This window comes from Panthera uncia, chromosome X (genome assembly GCF_023721935.1).
Source record: "Panthera uncia isolate 11264 chromosome X, Puncia_PCG_1.0, whole genome shotgun sequence".
NCBI classification, from domain to species: domain Eukaryota; kingdom Metazoa; phylum Chordata; class Mammalia; order Carnivora; family Felidae; genus Panthera; species Panthera uncia.
Window position 1 is genome coordinate 56,011,705 of NC_064817.1, and position 24,513 is coordinate 56,036,217.

Genomic DNA, 24,513 nt, shown 5'->3' on the forward strand with positions numbered 1-24,513 from the left:
TATATATAAAGCAACTACTAAAGCAACTACTAGAAAATCTATACAAAGTGATATACTCAAAAACACTATAGATAAATTAAAATGGAATTTAAAAAAGAATGTCCAAGTAATCCAGAGGAAGGCAGGAGGGAAAAACAGAGAATAAACAGAAAATAAATGGTAAAATGGCATACTTAAGTCTTAATATATCAATAACTACATGAAAGGCAAATGATCTAAACACACCAATTAAAAAAGATTGATAGAATGGGTAAAGAAAAAACATGACTCAATTATATTTTGTCTATAAGAAAGTCACTTCAACTATAATGATATAGAGAAATTGAAATAAAAATGATAGAAAAAGATATAATATGTAAATGGTAATAAAAAAGCATGAGTGGCAGTTTCATAAAAAAGAAAACCTATACCTATCATATGATCCAGCAACTGCATTCCTGGTATTGATCCCAGACACATGAAAACTTACATCCACAAAAACTGTACACAAATGTTTAATTTTAATAGTCCCAAATTGGAAACAACCCAAATGTTCTTAAATGGATAAATGGTTAAACAAACTATGGTACTTCTATACTGTAGAATACTATTCAGCAATAAAAAGGTTTAACTGACTGAGCCACCCAGGCACCCCTTACAGCAATAAAAAGGAATAAAGTATTGAGGCATGGAACATCTTGGACAGCTATCAAGGGAATTATCCTGAGTATAAAAAGCCAATCTCAAAAGGTTACATACTGCATGATTCCATTTATACCACATACTCTAAATGAAAAAAAAAAATATAGACATGAAGAACAGAGTAGTGGCTTCCATAGATTAGTGAGTTAAGGGAAGGGAAGGCAGCTATGGTTATAAAAGAGTAGCACAAGGGAGATCTTTGTGGTAATGGAACAGTTCTGTAACCTGACTGTGGTAGTGGTTACAATAATTTATACATGTGATAAAATTTCATAGAACTAAATATACACACACATACACACAAAAATTAGTGTGTGTAAAATAGATGAAATCTGAATAAGGCCTGTGGATTATACCAATGTCAATTTCCTGGTTTTGATATTTTACTATACTTATATAAGAGAAGATATTACTATTGGGGGAAACTGAATGAAGGGTACATGAGACTTCTTTGTACTATCTTTACAATTGTCTGTGGATCTAAAACTATTTCAGAATGAAGAAGTTTAAAACATAATTGGATGGAATGGGATAAAAGATTAATTTGAATGGCTAATAGCAGACTAAATACTAAAGAAAGGATTAGTAAACTTGAAGATAGATCAGTGGAAATTAAACAAATTGAAGCATAGAGGAAAAAATATTGGAAAAAAATGACAAGCACTTCAGTGACTTACAGGACAGTATCAATCAATCTTTTTTTTAAAGTTTATTTATTTTGAGAGATAGAGAGAAAGCAGGGAAGGGGGAGAGAGAGAGAGAGAGAGAGAGAGAGAGAGAGAGAGAATCCCAAGTAGGCTCTGCACTGACAGTGCAGAGCCTGATGTTGGGCTCAAGCCCATGACCTGAGCCAAAACCAAGAGTTGGTTGCCCAACTGACTGAGCCACCCAGGTGCACCTGGTATCAATCAATCTAATACATGTTAACAGGAGTTCCAGAAAGATAGGAGAGATGGAAATAGGGCAAAAAATGAGTCAAGAAATACCAGCCAAGAATTTTCCAAATTACATCCCAAACTGGAACCTACAGACCAAGGAACTCAGGAAATCCCAAGTAGGATAAACACAAACAAAAGTACACTGGGGCACATCATGGTCAATGGTCTGAAAAGCAAAGATAAATATATAAATGCAGCCAGAGAAAAAAGACATAGTATATTTAGGGAAACAATGATAAAAACAAGACTGACTTTCCATTAAAAAAAAAAAAAAATGGAGCCAGAAAAAAAAAAATGTCCATCTAGAATTTTATATCCAGCAAAAATATTTTTCAAAAATGAAGGCAGAAAAAAATTGGAAGCAGATAAGTAAAAGGGTTCTGCATCTGGGTATGAGGGAAAAGAGGATGTGAAATTATTTTCTCTTTAGAAACAACTAGAATATTTACCAAATATAGGAAATTTTTTAAAAGACATTGGACAATATGCAGCACAATATAGTAATCTGAGAGAAGAGAAATACAAATAAGGTGATCCCTATGATTACCTCAGTTTTCTGCCAGGAGGTAATCCCTGGACTGTGATGCAGTGGTGGGGGGATCCAAACAGAGTCTAACAATCTCTGAGGAGATCAGACAGAGACTGGAATTCCTAAAGGTGGTTAGAAATTGTGGTGGTGGAGGTAAGCCGTAAAAAGCGTAGTAGAGGGGCACCTGGGTGGCTTGGTCGGTTAAGCGTCCGACTTCGGCTCAGGTCATGATCTCACGGTCCGTGAGTTCGAGCCCCGCGTCAGGCTCTGGGCTGACAGCTCAGAGCCTGGAGGCTGCTTCCGATTCTGTGTCTCCCTCTCTCTCTGACCCTCCCCCATTCATGCTCTGTCTCTCTCTGTCTCAAAAATAAATAAACGTTAAAAAAAAATCAAAAAAAAAAAAAAAGAAAAAGCATAGTAGAGGGGCACCTGGGTGGCTCAGTCAGTTAAGCATCTGCCTTCGGCTCAGGTCGTAATCTCATAGCTCATGAGTTTCAGCCCCGTATCAGTCTTTGTGCTGATAGCTTAGAGCCTGGAGCCTGCTTCAGATTCTGTGTCTCCCTCTCTCTGCCCCTCTCCTGTTCACGTGCTATCTCTCTCTCTCTCTCTCTCTCTCTCTCTCTGTCTCTCAGAAGTAAAAACATTAAAAAAATTTAAAAAAAGTGTACTAGAAATATGCATAGAGGTCCCCTTGAGTCTTTTGATGAATACAAATCTGAATATGGATAGAGTAAAACCTCACAAAGAATCTAGAAAAAATTTCCAGGGAAGTAATTACTAAGAAGTTGTAAGAGAAACACTCCCTAAAGTTCACATAAGGTCAAAGTGGAGAGACCTCAATGAATAAAGGGGGGCATCAGTAGGGACTTGAGAGGAGCAGTTCCTTCAAAATGGGCTAAATTAGCTCTAGTGTAAAGGTTACTCAAGGTCTACTCTAAGTGAGCTTTTAAAAACAAACCTCCAAAGGATCAAATTGATCCACAATAACTTGTCTGTCAAAAAAAGTACAATCCTCTAAATAAATACAAAAGAAAAATCCAGCACTCAACAATGTAAAATTCACAATGTTGGATATACAATTTAAAATTTTAAACATACAAGAAAGCAGGAAAATATGATCTATATCCTGGAGAAAAATTAGTCAACAGGAAGAGACTCAGAAATTACAGAGATAAGGGAATTAGTAGACAAGGACCTTACACTTGATCTTAGCCAAAAGGCCGAGAAGCGATAGTAGACAAGGACCTTAAAACAGCTATTTATAAATATGCTCCATATGTTCAAGGATGTAAAGAAAATATGAACACAGTGAAGAGAGAAATGGACAATTTTTTCCTGGTCATATTTTTTTTTAAAGATTTTATTATTTGGAAGGTTTTTTATTTGTAATAGAAGTTCTAGAAATGAAAAATACAATATTTGAAAAGAAAATTCACTGGATGGGATTAATAGCAATTATATACTGCAGAAGAAAAGATCAATAAACTTGAAGGCAAAGCAAGAGAAACTCTTCAATATGAATCACAGAAATAAAAGACAAAAAGGGGTCTCTTGGGTTGCCTCGGTGGGTCAGTTGGTTAAGTGTCTGACTTTGGCTCAGGACATGATCTCATGATTCATGAGTTTGAGACCTGCATCAGGCTGGTGCTGACAGTGCAGAGTTGGCTTAGGATTCTCTGTCTCCCCCTCTCTCTGCCCCTCCTCCACTCATGTTCTCTCGCTCTCTCTCTCACAGAAATAAAAAAAAGGGGGGGGGGTCTTAGTGACCTGTGGGACAATACAACTGGTCTAACATAGGTCTAACTGGAGTCTCAGTAGTAGAGGAGAAAAAGAAAGGACAGAAAAGAAATAATGGCTGAAATATTTCTAAATTTGATAAAAGCTACAAACCCTCAGATCCCAGAAGCTTTGGGTTCCAAAGAGGATAAACACACACACACGCACAGAAACCATACCAGGCAAACTATAATCAAGATGCTGAAAATTAGTCACAAAGAGAAATGGTAAAAGCAGCCAGAGGGAAAAAATGCAAGCATTATACAAAGGAACAAAGAGAAGAATGATTACAGAGTTCTCATGAGGAAATATGCCAACATAGACATAATGTATTGATATCTTTAAAGTTCTGAAAGAAAAAATTATCAACCTAGAACTTTATATCTTAAAATAGAGAAATATCTTTAAAAATGTCTTTAAAAATTAAGACAAACTAGACTTTTCAAACAAATCTGAGAAAATATGTTGCAAACAGACCTACATTTTAATACAAAATTAGCTTTAGTTTTTAGGGAAAATGTAACTTTTACCAGATGGAAACCTGGATCTACACAAAGGATTGAAAAATGCTGGAAAGGATAAATATATGGATAAATGTAAAAAGATTTTCGAGGTGCCTGGGTGGTTAAGAGTCCAACTCTTGATTTTGGCTCAGGTCATGATCTCATGGTTTGTGGGATTGAGCCCTGCATCGATCTGTGCTGTCAGCACAGAGCCTACTTTGGATTCTATTTCTCTCTCTCTCTGTGCCTCTCTACTCTCCTCTCTCTCTCTCTCTCTAAATGAATGAATGAATGAATGAATGAATAAATAAATAAATAAATTTTTCTTACTTATCTTTTTATTTCTTTAAATGACAATTTAGGGCCACATTGGGAGCAGCATGTCCAGTGGTGGCTGCATATATGCTGACTGCAAAGGAGTGCCACTAAAGCTCATGGAGGAATAAGGGAGGCTGTCAGCCTGGTGGCAGAGTAATAAGTGGAGCAACACAGTCCAGTCAAAAGGTGGCACAGCTCAGGTCGGGGCACTGGGTGTATGGTCCAAAGCTGCTCATATCTGGGGCATTCTAGTCTGAGCACTGTGTCCTGTGGCTGGTATGAGTAGCTATCTAGCCTCCCTGCACCCCCTGATGGGGCCCATACAACAGGTTCCCCTACTTTGAGACTTCTTGCCTGGTCAGGCTCTTGATCTTCTCTTCCATCCCTTCATTTATGTTTTTCAGCTCTTTGCTCTGAAGTGCTGGCACCATGACCAGTTCCTGTACTCCCTAAACACAAGAGGGACATGGAAAAAGTATCCTTAGCTATACCTTCTATAATCTCTATAACTTTTTGTATTGTTTAGTAAATAATTATTTTGAAATCCCAGAATTTTGCTTCCACTCAGATAGAAACATAAGAATATGGATTGTTGGCTTAATAAAATGAGATTAGAAGGCTTGCTGTCTCAAACCAGAGCTGTAACATCTATGTTTAAAGAAGCTGAAAAAGATGAAACTGAAGTATCAGGGAGGGCTTTGACTCATGGTGGGAAGACATTGACTTCAAAGACATGGTTAAATTGTAAGCAAAGAATGAAATTATGATTAAAATTACCTTTATATATGTAATTAATTTATCTTATAGTGTCTTACACATGGAACATTTTCATATAATTTCAGAATAATTTGCTACTTAAGTTGTGGCATCATTTTTAGATCATTTATTCATAGTTAAAGGAAAAGAAATGGGATATTTTAAGTGTAGACATGATGAGCTTATTAAAAATCAAAAGTTGTTAAGAGTTTTTCAAACTAGAATAAGTCACTGAAGCATCTTATGCACAAGCCATCAGACTACATAGACTGGGGCAATGCACATAATAGTTTAGAGATCAATAAAGCTTTGAATAGTTGACATTGCTCGATGCCTACTGAATGAAAAGTTAGTAAAATAACCATAGTAATGCCTCTTTTCAATGGCACGGTAACTTGTTTATTTAAACATTTAGCTCTAAACATGAAGACTTAATCATTATCTTATTCGAATAATTATACTTCACTTTACAGACAAGTTTACAAATGTGGCTGGACTTGTTTGGCTTGCAGTCATGTGGTATCAGCAGTGACTAGTCTTTGAAGAAGTCTTTTTCTTTGTGCATGGTTGACAACAAACACAAGTGGTATTGAAATATTAAAGTGCTGAACAACTTGTTTGAATCTCGTGGTTTCTCCTGGAGCAACTTTGTTTATATTTGCATGGAGGTACAAAAGCAATAGTAGGTAAAACTGCAGCTACCATGATATAAATTAAGGCAGTAGAACCAAAGTATACCAATAGTTATTGTATTCTTTATACTGCCATGTAATCACATTAAAAAATTCAATTTCAGTTAAGAATGTCCTTGGTGAAGCACTAAAAATTATTAAATCTTGATCCTGCATTTAATATTCTGTGTCACAAAATAGGAGGTACAAAAAAGGCACTTCTGTTATAAACTACACTATTGTGGTTGTATCGAGAATAATATATCTGTAATTAAGTCGTGGCTTAACTAGCCACTTTTCACGGAATACCATTTTTACTTGGGAGAACAACTGATAGAAAAACCATCATTAAATACTTGGGTATTTGGCAGATACTTCTCAAAAATGAAGTGAGCCTTTAGGATAAATGGACATAATTTTTTTGCCAATAATGGTATTTACATTTTTGAGTGAAAATTAAAATTTTGGAAAACTTCATTTTGCCATTGTAAGCTTAACAGCTTCCCCAAACTTAAGCTTTGTTTCAATGAGATTAGTGCTGATATTAATGTAATTTTTGACAGCGCAAAAAATGTTTCAGCATTTGAAATATTCACATAATTTAGTGAACCAATATTTTCCAAATAGTTGATATGTACAAGATGGGCCAAATACCTATTCAAAGTACAAGATGACAAATGAATTTTAATGTAACAGTATATAAAAATTCACTGATACAGTTTCAGACTCCACACAGCATTAACCTTTAAGAAACTACCATTTGTAGACTTTTTGTGTAGTATCAAAGAATATCCACAATTATCTGTAAAGGTTATTGAAATACTCTTCCCTTTTCCAACTACATATCTATGTGAAGGTGGATTTTCTTCATATACTTTAAGAAAAACAACATAACACATTGTAGAAGCTGGTATGAGAGATAACCTGTCATTTATTAAGCCAGACATTATAGAGATATGCAAAAATATATAGCAATGACATTCTTTTCATGAAGTATTTTTGACTTGGAAAGTAGAGTTATTTTTAATTTTTTTTAACGTTTATTTATTTTTGAGATAGAGAGAGACAGAGCATGAACAGGGAAGGGTCAGAGAGAGGGAGACACAGAATCTGAAACAGGCTCCAGGCTCTGAGCTGTCAGCACAGAGCCCAACGTGTGGCCTGAACTCACTGACCATGAATGAGATCATGACCTGAGCCGAAGTCGGCCACCTGACCGACTGAACCACCCAGGCGCCCTGGAAAGTAGAGTTATTTTTAAAAAATCATAACATGTTATCTGTGCTAATGTATACTGGGTTTATTTTTCTTATTTTAAATAATAAATGTTTAAAATTCTTTTTAAATATATTGACTGTTTAAAGCAAGACAATAACAATGTATCGTGGGTTTATAACACCTGCAAATGTAAAATATATGACTACAATAGCACAAGGGAAGGAAAAGAGAAAAATGGAAGAACATTGTAATAAGGGTGCTATATTATACATTAAATAGTGTAATACTATTTGAAGGTAGAATATGATAAGTTAGAAATGTATACTGTAAACCCCTGAGCAACCATGAAAAATCAAAACAAACAGTTATAGATAATAGGCAAATAATGGACACAAATGGAACCTTAAAAATACTCATTTAATTGAAAAAGGCAAGAAAATAGAAACAGGGAATAGATGGGAAAATAGAAAACAAATAGGAAGATGGACTTAAACATAAACATATAAATAATTTATGCAAACATAAGTGGTGTAGGCACTCTAGCCAAAAGGCAGAGACTGTCAGACTAGACTGGATAAAAAATCATGGCCCAACTATATGTGGTCTATAAGAAATTCAATTTATTTTTTAAAAAAATTTTTTAACGTTTATTTATTTTTGAGACAGAGAGAGACAGAGCATGAACAGGGGAGGGTCAGAGAGAGAGGGAGACACAGAATCTGAAACAGGCTCCAGGCTCTGAGCGGTCAGCACAGAGCCTGATGTGGGGCTCGAACTCACAGACCGCAAGATCATGACCTGAGCCGAAGTCGGATGCTCAACCAACTGAGCCACCCAGGCAACCCAAGAAACTCAATTTAGATATGGAAACACAAATAGGTTAAAAGTAAAAGAACAGATGAAGATATACCACACAAATAATAATAATAATCACACCACTCAATAATAAAATCGGCACAGATGTGACAATATTAAAATCAGACAAAGTAGACTTCAGAGCAAGGAATATTACCAGAGATAAAGAGCAGTATTTCATAATAATAAGAGGGTCAATTCATCAAGAAGATATAACAACCCTAAATGTATATATATCTAGTAACAAAGCTTCAAAAATACATGAAGCCCAAACCAACATAAGTGAAAGGAAAAATTACCAAATCCAAAATCATGGTTGGAGATTTCAACTTTCTTGACAAGTGACAGAACAAGCAGACAAAATCCATAGGGATATAGAAGACATAAATAACACTCTCAACTAACCTGACCTAATTGATAATGATAAAAAATGTTGTCCAATAACAGTAAAATACACATTCTTTGCAAACTGCACATGAAACATTCACCAAGATAGATCCTATGCTGGGTTGTAAAACAAACTCCAATAAATATAAAATGACTGAAATCACACAAAGTATGTTCTTCGAGCACAACAGAATTAAACTAAAATGAAGGTAAACAGATATCTGGAATGTCCTGAAATATTTGGAAATTAATTTTTAAAAACCCATGCTTCTAAATAACTCATCAGTTAAAGAAGAAAATTAGAAAATATTCTGAACCAACTGAAAATGAAAACATCAAAATCTCTGGGATGCAGCTATAGCAGTGCTTAGATGAAAATTTATAGCATAAAATTCTTGTATTAGAAAAGAAGAAAGGTTTAAAATCAATAAACTTGGTTTCTATCACAAGAGACTAGAAAAAGAACTAAAAGTCAATACAAAGTTAGTAGAAGGAAGGAAATAACAAAGATATGAACAGAATAATAGAAAAGAGAAAAATAAAGTCAATGAAAAAGCTGATTCTTTGAAAAAAAAATACAGTTCAATAAAACTGATAAATCACAAGTTAAAATGATCAAGAAAAACAGGAATGGAATACTAGGAATGGAAGAAGGGATATCACTACAGCTTCTACAGACATTAAAACAATAATAAAAGAATATTATAAGTGAATGGGCAAATTCCTCAAAGACAAATTATCAACATGGAAGCAAGAAGAAATAGAAAATCTGAATAGCTATGTAACTATTAAAGAAATAGAATTCATAATTAAACACCTTCCCACAAAGAAAACTCCACACTCAAATGTTTCACTGGTGAATTTTATCAAATGCTTAAGTAAGAAATAGTATAAATTTTACATAAACTCTTTCAGAAAAAAAGAGGAGGTGGCGACACTTCCCAAGTCATTTTATAAGATCGACATTGCCCTGATATCAAAACCAGACAAAGACATTACAAGAAAAGAAAACAAGTCAACATCCCTCATCAACATTGACACAAAAATCCAAACTGAATCCAGTAATATATAAAAAGGATAATATACCATGACCAACTAGGGTTTATTCCAACAATGCAAGGTTTGTTTAACATTTAAAAAGCAATAATTAATGCAATTTACTGTATTAACAGAATAAGAGGACTCCATATGATCATTTCAATAGATGAGGAAAAAGCATTTGACAAAGTTTAACACTCATTTGTGAGAAAATTCTCAGTATATTAGGATTAGAAGGGAACTTCCTCAACCTAATATAGAACATGTATGAAAAAACCAACAGCTAACATGCTTCACGGTAAAAGATTAAGTGCTTCCCCCTATGATCGGGAACAAGACAAGGATGTTTGCTCTAACCACTTCTATTCAACATCATATTGGAGGTCCCAACCAGTGTAATAAGGCAAGAAAAAGAAATAAAAGTCATAAAGATTGTAAAGGAATAAGTAAAACTTTCTTTATTCACAGATGACATGTTTGTATACATGAAATATGCTAATGAATCTACAAAAAGCTACTAGAGCTAAAGAGTTTAGCAATGATACATTATTCAAGATCAATATAAAATCAATTGTATTTCTATATTCTAGCAACAAACAATTGGAAATTGAAATTTAAAAATACCATTTATAATAACATCAAAATCATGAAATACTTAAGGGTAAATATAACAAAATTTGTGCAAGACTTGTTCACTGAAAAGTATAAATGAAAATTTGAAATTAAAAACTTAAGAAAATGGAGAGATATAGCAAATTTTTGGATTGAGAGATTAAATATCATTAAAATGTTATTCCTCCCCAAAATTGATCTATAGATTCAGTACAATCTACAGATGCACTGCAAGACTGTTTTACACCAGTAACATACACTTGTATATAAATCTACACTTGTATATAAATCATTATTTTCAATGACTACATATATTTCCTCATATGAATCATGCATAGTTTATCCAACCAGTCCATCAGAAATGGTCTGGTTAAGTAAATATTTTTCACTCACTAAATTTTGGTACTATATCTATCTGATTCAGGTATATACATATCCCTGATATATATGCACATACATATACATATATGTATATATGAATATATTATATAACATAACTGCCATACTCTATCCTAGATCATAGGATCCAAATAGTATTACTGGATTACAGAACATTCTTATATATGATAGTCCATAAGCTTTATTACATGGAGTGGGTAATTTGCTAAAGTAGCCTTGTACTGGTCTTTTTATGGGACCTCATGCCACCTTTGGGCTTTCTCTATGGTAGAGATACCTGAGCCAGCATATGGGCAGGTTCCCTTCCTCTCTTTCCAACCTGGGCTCAGATCTTCTTCCAGCTGGGATTGCTTCCTTACTCCATGCCTGGCTGGCAAACTTGGCTCCCTAATTCCTGAGCTGGGACCAACTCCCTGATCACTGGCTTTATGACATCACTGGTTTTATATCTCATGAGAACTATGACTGAAATCTCACCATTAATTACTTCTAATATTTGTGCTAGACTTGTCTTCTCAACTCCCTTCCCTCAGTTGGCAATCTCGTGTTTTCCCATGGGCACATCTGTTTCCTACAGCTGGGATACCTGGTACTTCTTGCAAAGGATGGGTATTTGCTACTGGAAGCCTTTTCAGCAAAAGGCTTCTAATTCTTCCATCTTAAAAAGAGTTTTACCATGTGAATGTTGAGATCCTTATTATTAAAACACTCATTTATTCAGTTGTTCATTCAAACAATGAACACCAACAAGATGGGTGGCTGATATTGTGCTAAGCACTGAGGGGGAATACAGACAACCAAAATACAGATGACCAAATGAATAGTATAGACTATGTTATAGGAGTGTACTGGAACCTCTTAACAGGTTTGCCTTTGTCAAGTCCCTCTCTTTTGCAATCTGTCTTCTGTGTGCTACTAAGTAAGCTTTCTAAAAACCAAAGTTCATCTGTTTTCACAGAAATAAAGTATACACTCTTTAGTGCAGTGTTCAAGTCTCTTCATAATGTGGCTCCAATTTTCATTCAAGCCTTAATCCTTCCCACTCTCCCTTAGGAACTCTATGTTCTACTACTTTATCAAACTTCTCACTGGTCCCATGAGGAACCAGGTCCTTTCCAATCCCACTTCCCTTTGCCTAGAATGTCTTTCCCTCTTCTTTACCTGTCAAACTCCCAATCAACCTCCATGATTTAGTTCAAAGTCTTGGTGAAACATTTCTTCTATTCTCCTCAACTGTCCTGGATTTGAGCACATTGTTCTGTCACCTTTATCAGATGGTGAAATTTTTTTTTTTTAAATTTTTTTTAACGTTTATTTATTTTTGAGACAGAGAGAGACAGAGCATGAACAGGGGAGGAGCAGAGAGAGAGGGAGACACAGAATCCGAAACAGGCTCCAGGCTCTGAGCTGTCAGCACAGAGCCCGACGCGGGGCTCGAACTCACGGACCGCGAGATCGTGACCTGAGCCGAAGTCAGATGCTTAACCGACCAAGCCACCCAGGTGCCCCCAGATGGTGAAATTTTTGAGGGCACTGGTTTTACTTGCTAGTCTTTGTATCTCTGAATTCAAGTCTGAATAAGGCCTGGCAAGTAGTAGGGATGCAATGAATATTTGTTAAATGAATGAAGGAATAACTGAATATGAAGGAAGAGCTCAAAGGGCCTTGGTATATTTAGGTAAGGGATTTTTTAAAGGCATGGGGCTTGAAGCTAGACCTAGGAAGACAATAGAAAGATGGAGAAAGAGCATTTGGAAGAGGAAGATTATTATCCCAGGACATAGAAGAAGAAAAGCCCAAGACTGAAAGTGAAGACGGTGGGGGGGGGGGGGGGGCCGCCAGACTGCAGCTGACTGCTGCACTATCTTGACCTTTTCACTGACTAGATTTCTCAGTTATATTTTCAGCTCCTGGAGGGCAGGGTATTTTGTACACTCCTTTGAATCCCTTTCATATTTGATGCACATCTCCACAGTCATTGTTCCTACTGTCTTGTGTTTCTTACTCTGCTCTGTAACATAATTATTGGTATATCTACATACCTCTCCAGAACTTATACCAGCCTCCCTCCCAGGCTGCTTGAGGTAGCGGATGAGATGAGGTTTCAGTGTCTTTGATTTTTCCAAGACACCTATCATAGTGCCTGGCACACAATGGGTGCTCAGTAAATATTTTTTGACCTATCATTTGTTGATCTGATTACACAGAACCACAAGGATATTTGTGTGCAACTATGTATTGTGGCACAAAATTTATATATGCCTTCATACTGTGCAGTCTATTTTTGGCAATTTTCATTAAAATGTTATCTTATTGTACAGGGAAGACTGTCATTTCAATTTTCTTCTTTGTTCCTTCTTGGATGACTCACATTTCTTATACCAGAAGGATATGAAAGAAGGGATTCAAAAAGGGTTTGGACACATTTATGAATGACAAAGTCATAAATGTCTGGGTATAAGGAGTTGTTAGGAGCATGCAAAGGGGAAGGAGAAAACTTGCATTTTACAAGTGCCTATCATGTGCCAAGAACTGTGTTAGGCAATTGGCATACATTGTATATTATTTAATCTGGCAGAATATGCCAGCATAAAGATAGGATATGTCTATCTATAAGGCCAAGCCCACATCCACTCAGGCACATAGTTTCTCCAGGTACCAGAGGCAGTATTCATCTTTATCAAAATTTTATCAACCTTTTAAGACAGATGAATCTATGGATTTGCACTGTTTCCTAGGAACAGAACACTCATTCTCAATTCAAGCTCCTATAGTTTAAAACTTTTTTGACATAACTTGATCAGTTTTAAAGTCTCAATACTTTAAATTACAATGCAATCTGAGATAGTCCCACAGCAATAACAGCGATTACATTTGTTCACAAATGTAATTTGTTTGCTTATCTTTGTATTTCATAAAGCTTCCAAATACTGAACAAAGGTAAGTCAAGTCAAGAAAAGAAACTTCTATTAACCCTGACACCAGCAAATTGTCTCCAATTATAGCATGCCTTCAATTTGTATTCTAAACACGTTGAGTGGTTTTTCAGAGATACATATTATACCTCATTTGTGGTTAGAAGAAAATTGGAAGGAAATTTGTTTAGGTTGTTTCTAATTTTTAAAAAATAATAGTAACTTTAAAAAGAATAATGTTCCCAAGTATACAGATTCTGCATCTGGTAGGAATCAAAACATAACCAAAGTACCATCTCTACTCCTGGGAATGGCTTGAGAAAGTGGGGCTGCAGGTACTGGCTCACACATTGGCTTCATTATAAGTCACATAATCTAAGATCTACAACTACACATCTTGATCTGTGATAACATGCTTCCTGCCAAGTGTGGGGGTGGGTGGGAAGAGAAGGAATACACCTTCAGTTAAGGGATAATCTGTATACTCACAGGTTTCAGACAGCTTTCTGTTAACCTGTTTTGGGAAAACTAAAATAGACATCTTTGCTCCGGGAAGTGTAAAGCCCATCTCATATGACTAAAGAAAATGGTAAAGGTTCAAATGACCTTTCACATGGCACCTCTGTGGGCCACTAATCACTGGAAAAACACCAGACATGTCTTTGTGGTGATTATGTGTTTCTTAACTTTTATGTTAGTCAAAGGAAACTGAAAGACCAGGACTGACCCCAAAGAACACAGGTGTGACATCAACCTATGGGACTTTTTAAAGATAGACAAGAACCCAGCTTATGTGTTTAAAATATTTCCCCTTCTTTTTTGAGACTAGGGGATGAAAATATGCACGTATTCCAAAGAGTTCTTTGTGTGAACAGGTGACCCCTTCCCACAGTCTCTGTGATTAATTGAGAAATTAAAGTTAGTTGGCCTTTGAGATCTCTTGTAAAAAAGGCAGAAGGTCTTGGATATTTTGGAACAAGAGTCCACTATTCTGCCAAGACAGTGTGTTATTGTTATTGGAGTGTCTCTCAACAAAATGGTATTGAGTGGTGAGGACGTGATTTTGATTAGGTGGAATGACTCAGCTCTTCCCCTTAAAGAAGAGAAGACTTGTCAGAGCCTTACTTACCTCATGATCTGGGATCTCAGAGGATAGTGTTTTCCCTAGGATGACCCCGGTCAAGTATGTCCAGCATCGAGCCGTGTTGGCAAGGTTATAGCCTCCTGTCTCCATCAAGAATTGTGAAGTTAGGAAAGAACAGTCACAAAACAGCAGGAGAGGGAAGGAGGGTAAGGAAGGAGAGAAAAATGTTTTAATAAAAGGGCTAAAAAGACAACTCCAACTTGCAGAACTTCACCTAAACATCCCTTTATGCTGTTTTTGAGCCATCTAGTAGGTGGACTTTAGTGAATTAGTCAGACCATGCACAGTGTGGAACTGGGAAGTCTAAGGCCTACAAAGATTAAAGAGGCCCTCATCTCTGAACAAATATGCACCTGAGGACTCCAAGCTCCTGAATTTCATCAAGTCATCAGCAAGTCTGAGATCCCTGGAATCCAGATCTCTTGAGGTGACCTACCCAACATGAAGGCTTCTCTGTGATGAAATTTGCAACAATTCTATAAAATGGCTGCTGGATATGATTTGTATGTTAAAGCTATTGGCAGATATAGCCCCATAAGTATCCAGGAAAGAGAAATGGAAAATGTTGGCAGAAATAGACTTCCTTCTTTCAATATCAGCATTCCTTTTCTCCACAAAACACAGGCCTAGTGGCAGAGATCAACGAGAATGAGATGAGGGAAGGGACTGTTGATTGATGCTCTGACCCATCTCATCAGGTTCTGTCACAGTCAGCCAGCAGCCATATTATACTGGCTAATAATCAGCATATTTCTGCACTGAATAGATGTGTTCTGCCATGCAAGCATTAGAACATTGGCCTTTAGCTAAATTCCAAGAGTGTAAGGATGAAATGGAATGATTTCCTAAGCTCAGTGCAGCCTGAGGGAAATAGAAGCTGGTCTATTTTAGGTAGGGTAACCATATAATTTATTGTCCAAGTGGTACACTTTTAATAGTAAAAGGGACACTATTAATAATTACACTGGGATAACATGTATAAATTGGGATATATGGTCACCTTTCTCTCAAGCCTTGAAAGCCTTACTCTTTTAAAGGCCAGGGATAGTGGGTGTTTTAGAATATGTCATTTAGGCCTCAATGGGGTCAAGTGAAGCTTGGGGACATGGTTATCTCCACTAATTGTTTATGTGCTATTGGGGGTTGAGAAGTTAAGTGAAATAGTACAGATATTACCTTAAACATTCCTGATGTGAAAAATATGAATTTATAAGATTGACTTATTGGGCGTAATTGTTTGATTTCAAAAAGATCCAACATAGATTTTAAGTAGTAAGCTCTTTCTGGTACACATACAGTATTATTAGATTTGCAAAAATTCCTTTTACATGAAGGCATTTTCAGGAATACACATATTGTATAAGAAGAGTTATGTATTCAAAAGCCAAAACTTTGGGCTGAGAAAGCAAAGTGACTTTGAAAATGCTAAGTAAAGGCTTGCACAACTTTTCACATCTGTGTAAAAGTTGAATTTGCACAGATGTATATTGTAGAAAGGGCTTTTTTCTTTGCCCGAGCTGTACCTGGGTCATAATCAACATCCTTAGTGCTGTGAAGGAAAGTAATATGTCACATAGCACTTATCAATTTTATCTTTTCCCTGAGTTGAAGTTAATAGATGTCTTGCCTGCTTTTCATAAAAGGGTGTCTCTTGTAAGCACCTTTAATTTTGATCCCTCTAGGGTTTGAGTCTACCAAAGGACCTGGCTTGTGTATTTGTGTTGAATGCTCACTCATTTTCGTAAGGCCTTCCCACAACCTCCTCTAATTTGGTTTTTACAATATGTCAACAAAACAACAAACTATTAGCTGTTCCATAATACTTGTGTTTTAAGCTCGATCTGCTTGACCATGTTATTTTAACGCACCAATTCATTCACCCAATGAAATACAGATTGTGCCAGATGGATAGATAGAAGATTCTCAACAAGGCATCTTCAAAAGTAGTTGAGGTTGTAAAAGTTACTTTCAAAATGTGTAAATGCTTCTATTGAATAGACTCAGCTTTCTCTTGGTCAAGTAATACAAAACATCAGTACACACTGAAGGCAAGAATGCCCAAGAGATTCTAGATCTCTCAATTTTGCTTTATTATAACAAATCCATGCTTTTTTTGGTGGGGGTGGGAGGGAGAAGTCATTCTTGAATTCAGCTTAGATTATTTAATTAATTCATGTGTTTACTACTTATATATGAGTAGACTCAGAATTTTGGTGGTATGTTTCCAAAGGATGATTATTAGAACTGAGAATCAAAAACTACACTGAGAGAAGATGGATTAAAGTCCACTGAGGTTTAACACCCACTATTCTTAATAAGATCTGATGGCACCTTTAACCAAAGGCCTTTTGCTTTAGGAATTGAAACTTAGACTTCACAGTACCAAGGAGTCAATGCACATGCCAAGCCGAGGAGGAGTGTGCCACAGTACTTCCTTATGCTGAATTGTGAAGGGGGCAGAGTTCTTTGACTCAGGCTTCTGGATCACAGGCATGTGGGTATTACCCAATCTAAGAAAGCCAAGTTTTACTCAGTGCCAGTGGAAAAAATGTGGAAGAAGTTCAGCAAATTCTGCTGGTGAACTTCCTTTGTACTCACCTCCTCCCAAAATGAGTGTTGCCAATTGCCACTGAAGGATGTACTTAAGACATTTGCCAATTCCCACTGGAGTCATGTTAAAGGAGCACATGGGATCCCCAGCAATTGTATCAGCTCCCAGCTGTAAGACCACTGCTTTAGGATTAAAGGCTATGTATACCTCCTTTAGTACACTGTGGAAAAGAGAAAAGATATAAAATGTCAGAAAATGACAGGTCATTTTGGTCTGGGGGGGCAATTGGAGACATAGCTGAGTCAGCAAATAGTGAAGGGGGGAACCCAACTTGTCAAACTCATCAAACTTTCCATCTAAAATGGGTGATTCAGACTGTATGTAAATTATACCTTACTAAACCTGATTTACAAAAAAAAAAATTCCCTCCACCTTCACCTTACCAACAATCAAATTTACCTTTATGTTATAGAACTCAAACTTCCTTTAAATATTTATATTAACTTAACTTTAATAGCCATAGGACATAGTGTATATGTTTACTCCATTTTATAATCTGAGAAAGTAAGACATATACACTGCATAGTTAAGGATTATTTATGATAATTTAAGATTGCCAACATCCTTGGAGTTTATTATCTAGTTATCAATGGAGACTGCTGAAGAGAATTAACATGCTTTGAAAGCATAGATGTTATCAGTTTACTTTCTATTATTCTAAATGACTTCTGGGTTATGAAATACAGCCCTCCCCAATTCATATGTAACCAGAGTATTATAGGGTAGAGAATAATAACAACTTATCCAAAATTATAAATCTGAAAGTACCCTAAAGAATAAGTTGTAGTGAGTAGTAATGGGGATAATTTTGGGTAGAATCATACAGTGGTATCAAATCAACCTAACAGCTTTTTTCCTGACAGTTATAAGCATCATAGATGAAAAGGAAGTTGTCAATGTGACAGATTGCCATTTTAATGTGACAGACCTTAGTTAGGCTTCTAGTATTATCATTAATTGAACACTGACACTGTCCAGAATGCATTCTTAGGAGTTAGAAAGTCCCTGCTCTCACGGGGCTTACAATCTAGTTTTCAGACAAAACATATACCAGTTCTCATGGGACTGAGTAACTCTTACAGAGACATATAAACAAGTGCAAATTAACATACTTCAGAGTTGAGAAAATGCAGAGTCAGAAAGTGATACAAAATGTTGGGGTTAATGACCCCTTCATAATCAACATGTCAAATTATACCAATGCAGCAAAAACAGAAAAATTCCAGATCCTTTTGCAACTGCAAAAAGAATTCAGGGCTATAAAATGCCATTCTCCCAAATTCATATGTAACCAGGGTATCGAGACTATTGAAAAGTGCTCAGCTGCAGAGGCATTCTTTGACTCAAAAGAGTGTTTTGTTTTGATTTCTCATCTATGCAGACAAATATTGTGTGATTGTGGAGATTATAATAATATTATAAAACTTATGACATATGATCCTTAATACAGGAATACTCAAGCCTATTCTCTCTTTCATGTGCTTATCTACTGGTGCAGAGGGAAAATAAGCCACCTGAATAGTTAGCTAACATGTATTAAGCATCTACGTGTACAGAGAACCCCATTTGCTATCAGGAGACACAGAGGAAGGCATGATCTCTGTTATAAAAAGGTTTATAACTTTCAGGAAGAAGAGGGAGGCAAGAAAGACCAATGTTTCTTCATTCATTCTATCCCTCATTTTGCACAAATTTACTGAGTACCCCCTGTGTATCTAGCATGAAACTGTACCAGATGCTGCAGGAACAAAGATGTATATGACACAGCTTTTATCTTTATGTGGCTCTAAACAGAGGGGAAGACTCATACTATGTTAATCAGTAATTAAAGTACAATGATAAATGAAGTATCCGAGATGGCACAGTGAAGCGAGTAATAGACTTTTCCAGAAGATGTTAGAAAAAGCTCTATAGACCTAACTTTTGACTTGGGTCTTAAAAGATGAGAAGAACTACAATGAGCCACCTATTAAAATGGCAAAAATGAAAAATAGTGATAACATCAGTCGCTAGTGAGGATGTGGAGAAAGTAGATTACACATAGATTGTGAGTGGGAATGTAAAATGGTGTAGCCACTTTGGAAAATAGTTTGGCAGTTCATGCCAAAACTAAAAATAGACTTACCATGCAACCTAGCAATTGAACTCTTAGGCGTTTATACCAGAGAAATTAAGGCTTATTTTAATATAGGAACTTGTACACAAATGTGCATAGCAACTTTATTTGTAATAATCCAAACAGGAAACAACTCAGATGTACTTCAACAAGTGAATGATTAAACAAACTGTGGTATATCCATGCCACTGGAATCTTGCTTATCAATAAAAAGAAACAAACTATTAATAAACGCAAAAAAACTTGTTTGGATCTCACTGGAATTATGTTGGTTGAATAAGGCCAATCCAAAATCTATACTGCACAATTCCATTACATACCATTTGTTAAATAACAATTTGAGGGATGGAGAACAGATGGAGGTTGCCAGTAGTTAGGGATGGGTATGGCTATAAGATGGTAGTATGAGACAACTTTGTGGTGATGGTATAGTTCTGTATCTTGATTGTGGTGGTGGTTTTGGTTATACAAAACTACACATGTGATAAAAATCTCATAGAGCCACACACACACACACACACACACACACACACACACAGAGTGCATGTATAACTGATGAAAACTGAAATAAGCTCTATGAATTATACCAATATCATATTCTTTTTTTTTTTTATTGTTGGGACAGAGAGAGACAGAGCATGAACGGGGGAGGGGCAGAGAGAGAGGGAGTCACAGAATCGGAAACAGGCTCTGAGCCATCAGCCCAGAGCCTGACGCGGGGCTTGAACTCACGGACCGCGAGATCGTGACCTGGCTGAAGTCGGACGCTTAACCGACTGCGCCACCCAGGCGCCCCCCAATATCATATTCTTGATTTGATGTTGAATTATAATTGTGCAAGATGTGAACATTGGAGGAGGCTGGAAGATGGGTGCATGGAACTTTCTTGTACATTTCTTTGCAAACTCCCTTGAAACCATAATTATCAAAATAAAAAGTAAAAAGAAAGATGAGGAAAAGTTTACAGGCATGTGGGGTGAAGGTAGTGGAGTTGGAAGCAGGGATGGTTGTAAGAGTCATTAGTAGGGGACTAGCTTCAGAGAAGGAACTGCATACGTAAGAGCATGATGGTTTGAAACAAGCAGAAGTGGGAGTAAAGCTAATGAAGTAAATGTGGTTTAGGGCATAAAGGGCCACAGATATGCCAAGGCAGGCTAATGAGTGGGCTTTTACTTTAGGAGTATGAAATATCTCAAACATTGCATGTGTCTGTGTATTTACATGTGTGTATGTGTGTTGGGGGAATGATCAGATTTACATTTTGAAAAGATACTCTGGGGGCACCTGGATGGCTCAGTCGGCTAGTGTCCGACTTTGGCTTGGGTTGTGATCTCACAGTTTGTGGGTTCCAGCCCTGTGTTGGTCTCTCTGCTGTCAGAACAGAGCCCACTTCGGATCCTCTGTCTCCCTCTCTGCCCCTCCCCTGCTCGCTCTCTCCCTCAAAAATAAACAAACATTAAAAAAAGAAAAGAAAAGAAAAGATACTCTGGCTATAGCATAAGATACATTGAAGGTTATCAGGGGGCTTTTGCAACAATCCAGGCCAGTGGCAGCAAGGTCAGGGAAGAAGAGATGGATTTGGGAGATACTTCTATGATACAATTGATAGGGCATCACATATTGACACACAAGGAAAGTGTATACATATAACATTCATGAGTGTTTGGTACTAGGGCAGAGGAAAGGATAAAGAAAGGCAACGTGTTTCTGGAACAGTTTTTTTTAGCCAGGAAGAGAAAACGAGTCCTCAGGGAGTTCTGATGAAGAGGGCTATGGATGGATGGAGAAAAGGGTAATTAGAAGCTTTGGAAAGGTAAGGTAATTTGCACACAGTGTAAACTTCAAAGCAACTGCAAGTGAGGACAGTTTACATGTGAGGGCTACATGGTGGATCCTCTTAAATTCAAGAGTGGAAGTTTTCATTTGGCTTGACAGTCAAATGGGAGTCACTGGAGAAATATAAATACTGATGTTGCTGAATGATGCTTAGGAACTTTGATTTTTGCTGTTGCATGGAAGGCCAAAGAGAGAATGTCTGGAGGCAGAGGGATTGGCAAAAAGGGTATTGAAGCATGAGAGCAACAGGAAGCAAGATAAGGTAAATTTGGGGAATAATGAGAGGGCTAGGTGACAGATTGGGTGGGGATGGGGGGTGGTCAGAGTAGAAAACACACTGTGCCAATTCCTCTAGAATTCACAGGGGTGGGGGGGAGGAAGAGAAATTGAAATATTCTTTGTCCTACTGCTACTTCCAAATCCAGTCTTCTTTCCTCTTACCAATTTCTCCTCTTTTGAGTCAATGCCATTTGCTTATACTACTCAAAGGCTATCTAAGGTCCTTTCTATAGACCTACAAGGTATTCTTTCACCTCCCTTGAAGACATTAGCACCTGATTCACAAGTTTTCTGTCTCTCCCTTTCTCTGTCATTATTCTTTGCAGTTCACTACTCATTTGCTTCCTTAGATCTTGATTCAAGCACCTATTCTGCCTATCCTAGGCACTAGAGATACAGAAATAAGTAAAATTCAAGGACCTTATTGCCCAGTAGGGGAAGAAGATAGGAAAACAAATAACTATGATAAGTGCTATAATATCCATCCATTCATTCAAAAAATGTTAACTAAATGCCTACTGTATACCAGGCACTATGTTGGGAAATGGGTTTGCTATTGAACAAAAGAGACCTGCTCCTTCCCCCTGTGACCCTTCTAATTCTCTGAAATCACAGTTTCTTCACCTTTTGAACAACAGTGATGTCCACCTGCACTCCACTTTAGTTATTGCTAGGCATAGGCCATGCTTTGGGACCTGACAAGGAAGTGCTTGGAAATGCTCTACTTCTAACACCCTGAACTTGGAACTGCTTTTTAGGTGTACAGTTTTCCATTTTCTCGTTGAACTTGTTCTTTATTCTTGTTTTAACTCCTGCTTTCTTGTCTTTCTCCTATTTTCAAAGTCCACTAGTCTATCTTTTGACCTCATTTGCCTCACTACTCATTTTTTTAAATGTTTTTTTAATGTTTATTTATATTTGAGAGAGAGACAGAGTGCGAGAGGCAGAGGGGCAGAGAGAGAAGGAGTCACAGAATCTGAAGCAGGCTTCTGGCTCTGAGCTGTCAGCACAGAGCCCAATGCGGGGCTCAAACTCACGGAGTGTAAGATCATGACCTGAGCTGAAGTCAGACGCTTAACCAACTGAGCCACCCAGGCGCCCCGCTTCACTACTAATTTTGAATAATATAGTTAGTCATTTTAAAAACCCCTGGTAGCATACTTAATTCCCTCACACCTTTGTTGTTTTTGTCCTGTTAATCCTTAAGTCCTTGGATAAACCACTCTGTCAGAATTTTCTGCTCTGTTCTGCTGGAGAAAGCTGAGAAGTCAAACCAATTGCTTCCTCTACAGTTTATGCTTACAACTCCAGTTCAACAAATTCCATAAGCATTTACTGACTGTTTAATATGTGCCACTCCCTCTGTGCAGCTTGGCAATCATTTGCTTCACCTCTTATTGATAAACAATTACATTTCTTGCAGCATCTAATCTAATTTTTTAAAAATACAAATACAATGAGAGCACATTCTTGACGCTAAAAAATAAAATAAATATAAAAGTCTATCAAATAAAAGTGCAAAATCTCTCTCCATCTCCACTCCTTTTCCAGAGGTAACTGCTGATTCATTACACATAGCTTCAACTAGCTCAGTCAAGTATGAGGCAGAAAAAGTTTGATGTGTTTCTTTACAGATTAAACTTTCTCCTGCCTCATACTTGACTGAGCTGGTTGAAGCTATGTGTAATGAATGCCTTCCTCTACCTCTTCTGTACCTGACAATGTTTTTCCTCATATTCCTCCTTTTCCTTGAGGCTATTTTACCACCCAGGCACTAGATCCTCTTTTCTGTTCCTCTAAGGGCCACGTAACACCAATAAGCTCTTTCTTACATCTTTAGTCTCTGCCTTTCTACTGATTCTGTTCCTTTAGGTTATAAGTTTCCTATCTCCTCCTCCCCTTCTCAGCACTGCCAAATTTACCCACTGGTCACTTAAGTATTCTTTTTGCAATCCAGTTTCTGATCTTACTGTTCTCAGTTTCTCTCTTGAAAGGAGAGAGACCTGTTGGTTATGATATCCAAAGCTTTTTCTCTGTTATCTTTTCTAACTTCTCAGAAGCAACTAATAGTTGATACTACTCAAAAATCTGTAGTTGATCATCAATGGCTACAGCTACATTAAAAATATTTTTAAATCTTTAAAAAACCTGAAATTTATTGATAGTCACATAACATACAATTCCCCCATTTAAAGTGTACAATTCAACAGCTTTTAGTATATTCACAGAGTTGTACAGCCATTACCACAATGAATTTCAGAACATTTTCATCATCCCCCAAAGAAACTCTGTACCCATTAGTGGTTATTGCCTATCCCTACCATTCTTCAATCCCCAGGCCTTGGCAACCACTAATCTACTTTCTGTCTTTATGGATTTGTCTGATTTTGACTTTTCATATGAATGGAATTATATAATATGTGGTTTGTAACTGGCTTCTTTCACTTAGTATATAACATGTTCACAGTTCATTCATGTTGTAGCATGTATCAGTACATTGTTCCTTTTTTTGACCAAATAATACTCCATTATTTGTATATACCAAATTTTCTTTATCCATTCATCAGCTGATGGACATTTGAGTTATTTTTACTTTCTGGATAACTGAAAAATGCTGTTATGGGCATTTGTGTATAAGTTTTTGTGTAGATAAGTTTTCATTTTTCTTGGTTACCTACCCAGGAGTCGAATTTCTGGGTCATATGCTAACTGTATGTTTGTTTAACATTTATAGGAACTTCCAGATTGTTTTCTACAGTGGTGGCACCAGTTTACATTCACATCATCAATGTATAATATATGAGGGTTCCATTTCTTCCACATCTTCACCAATACTCGTTATTTTCTGTTTTGTTTTATTTTTTTATTTTTTTTATTTTTTTTTTATATTTACTATTATCAATTTATTATAAAAGGATACAGTCAAATGGA

At 36.7% G+C, this 24,513-nt stretch overlaps 1 protein-coding gene across 1 annotated transcript in view; it reads right to left on the reverse strand.

Moving 5' to 3' along the window:
* Positions 1–24,513, reverse strand: part of HDAC8 (histone deacetylase 8) — a 235,081-nt gene that overhangs the window by 120,600 nt on the left and 89,968 nt on the right. The window contains exons 8-9 of the mRNA XM_049643978.1: positions 17,339–17,511; positions 14,726–14,820 (exon numbers count right to left, since the gene is read on the reverse strand). Coding sequence (XP_049499935.1) covers positions 14,726–14,820; positions 17,339–17,511 — 268 coding nt within the window. The remainder of the gene's footprint in view (positions 1–14,725; positions 14,821–17,338; positions 17,512–24,513) is intronic.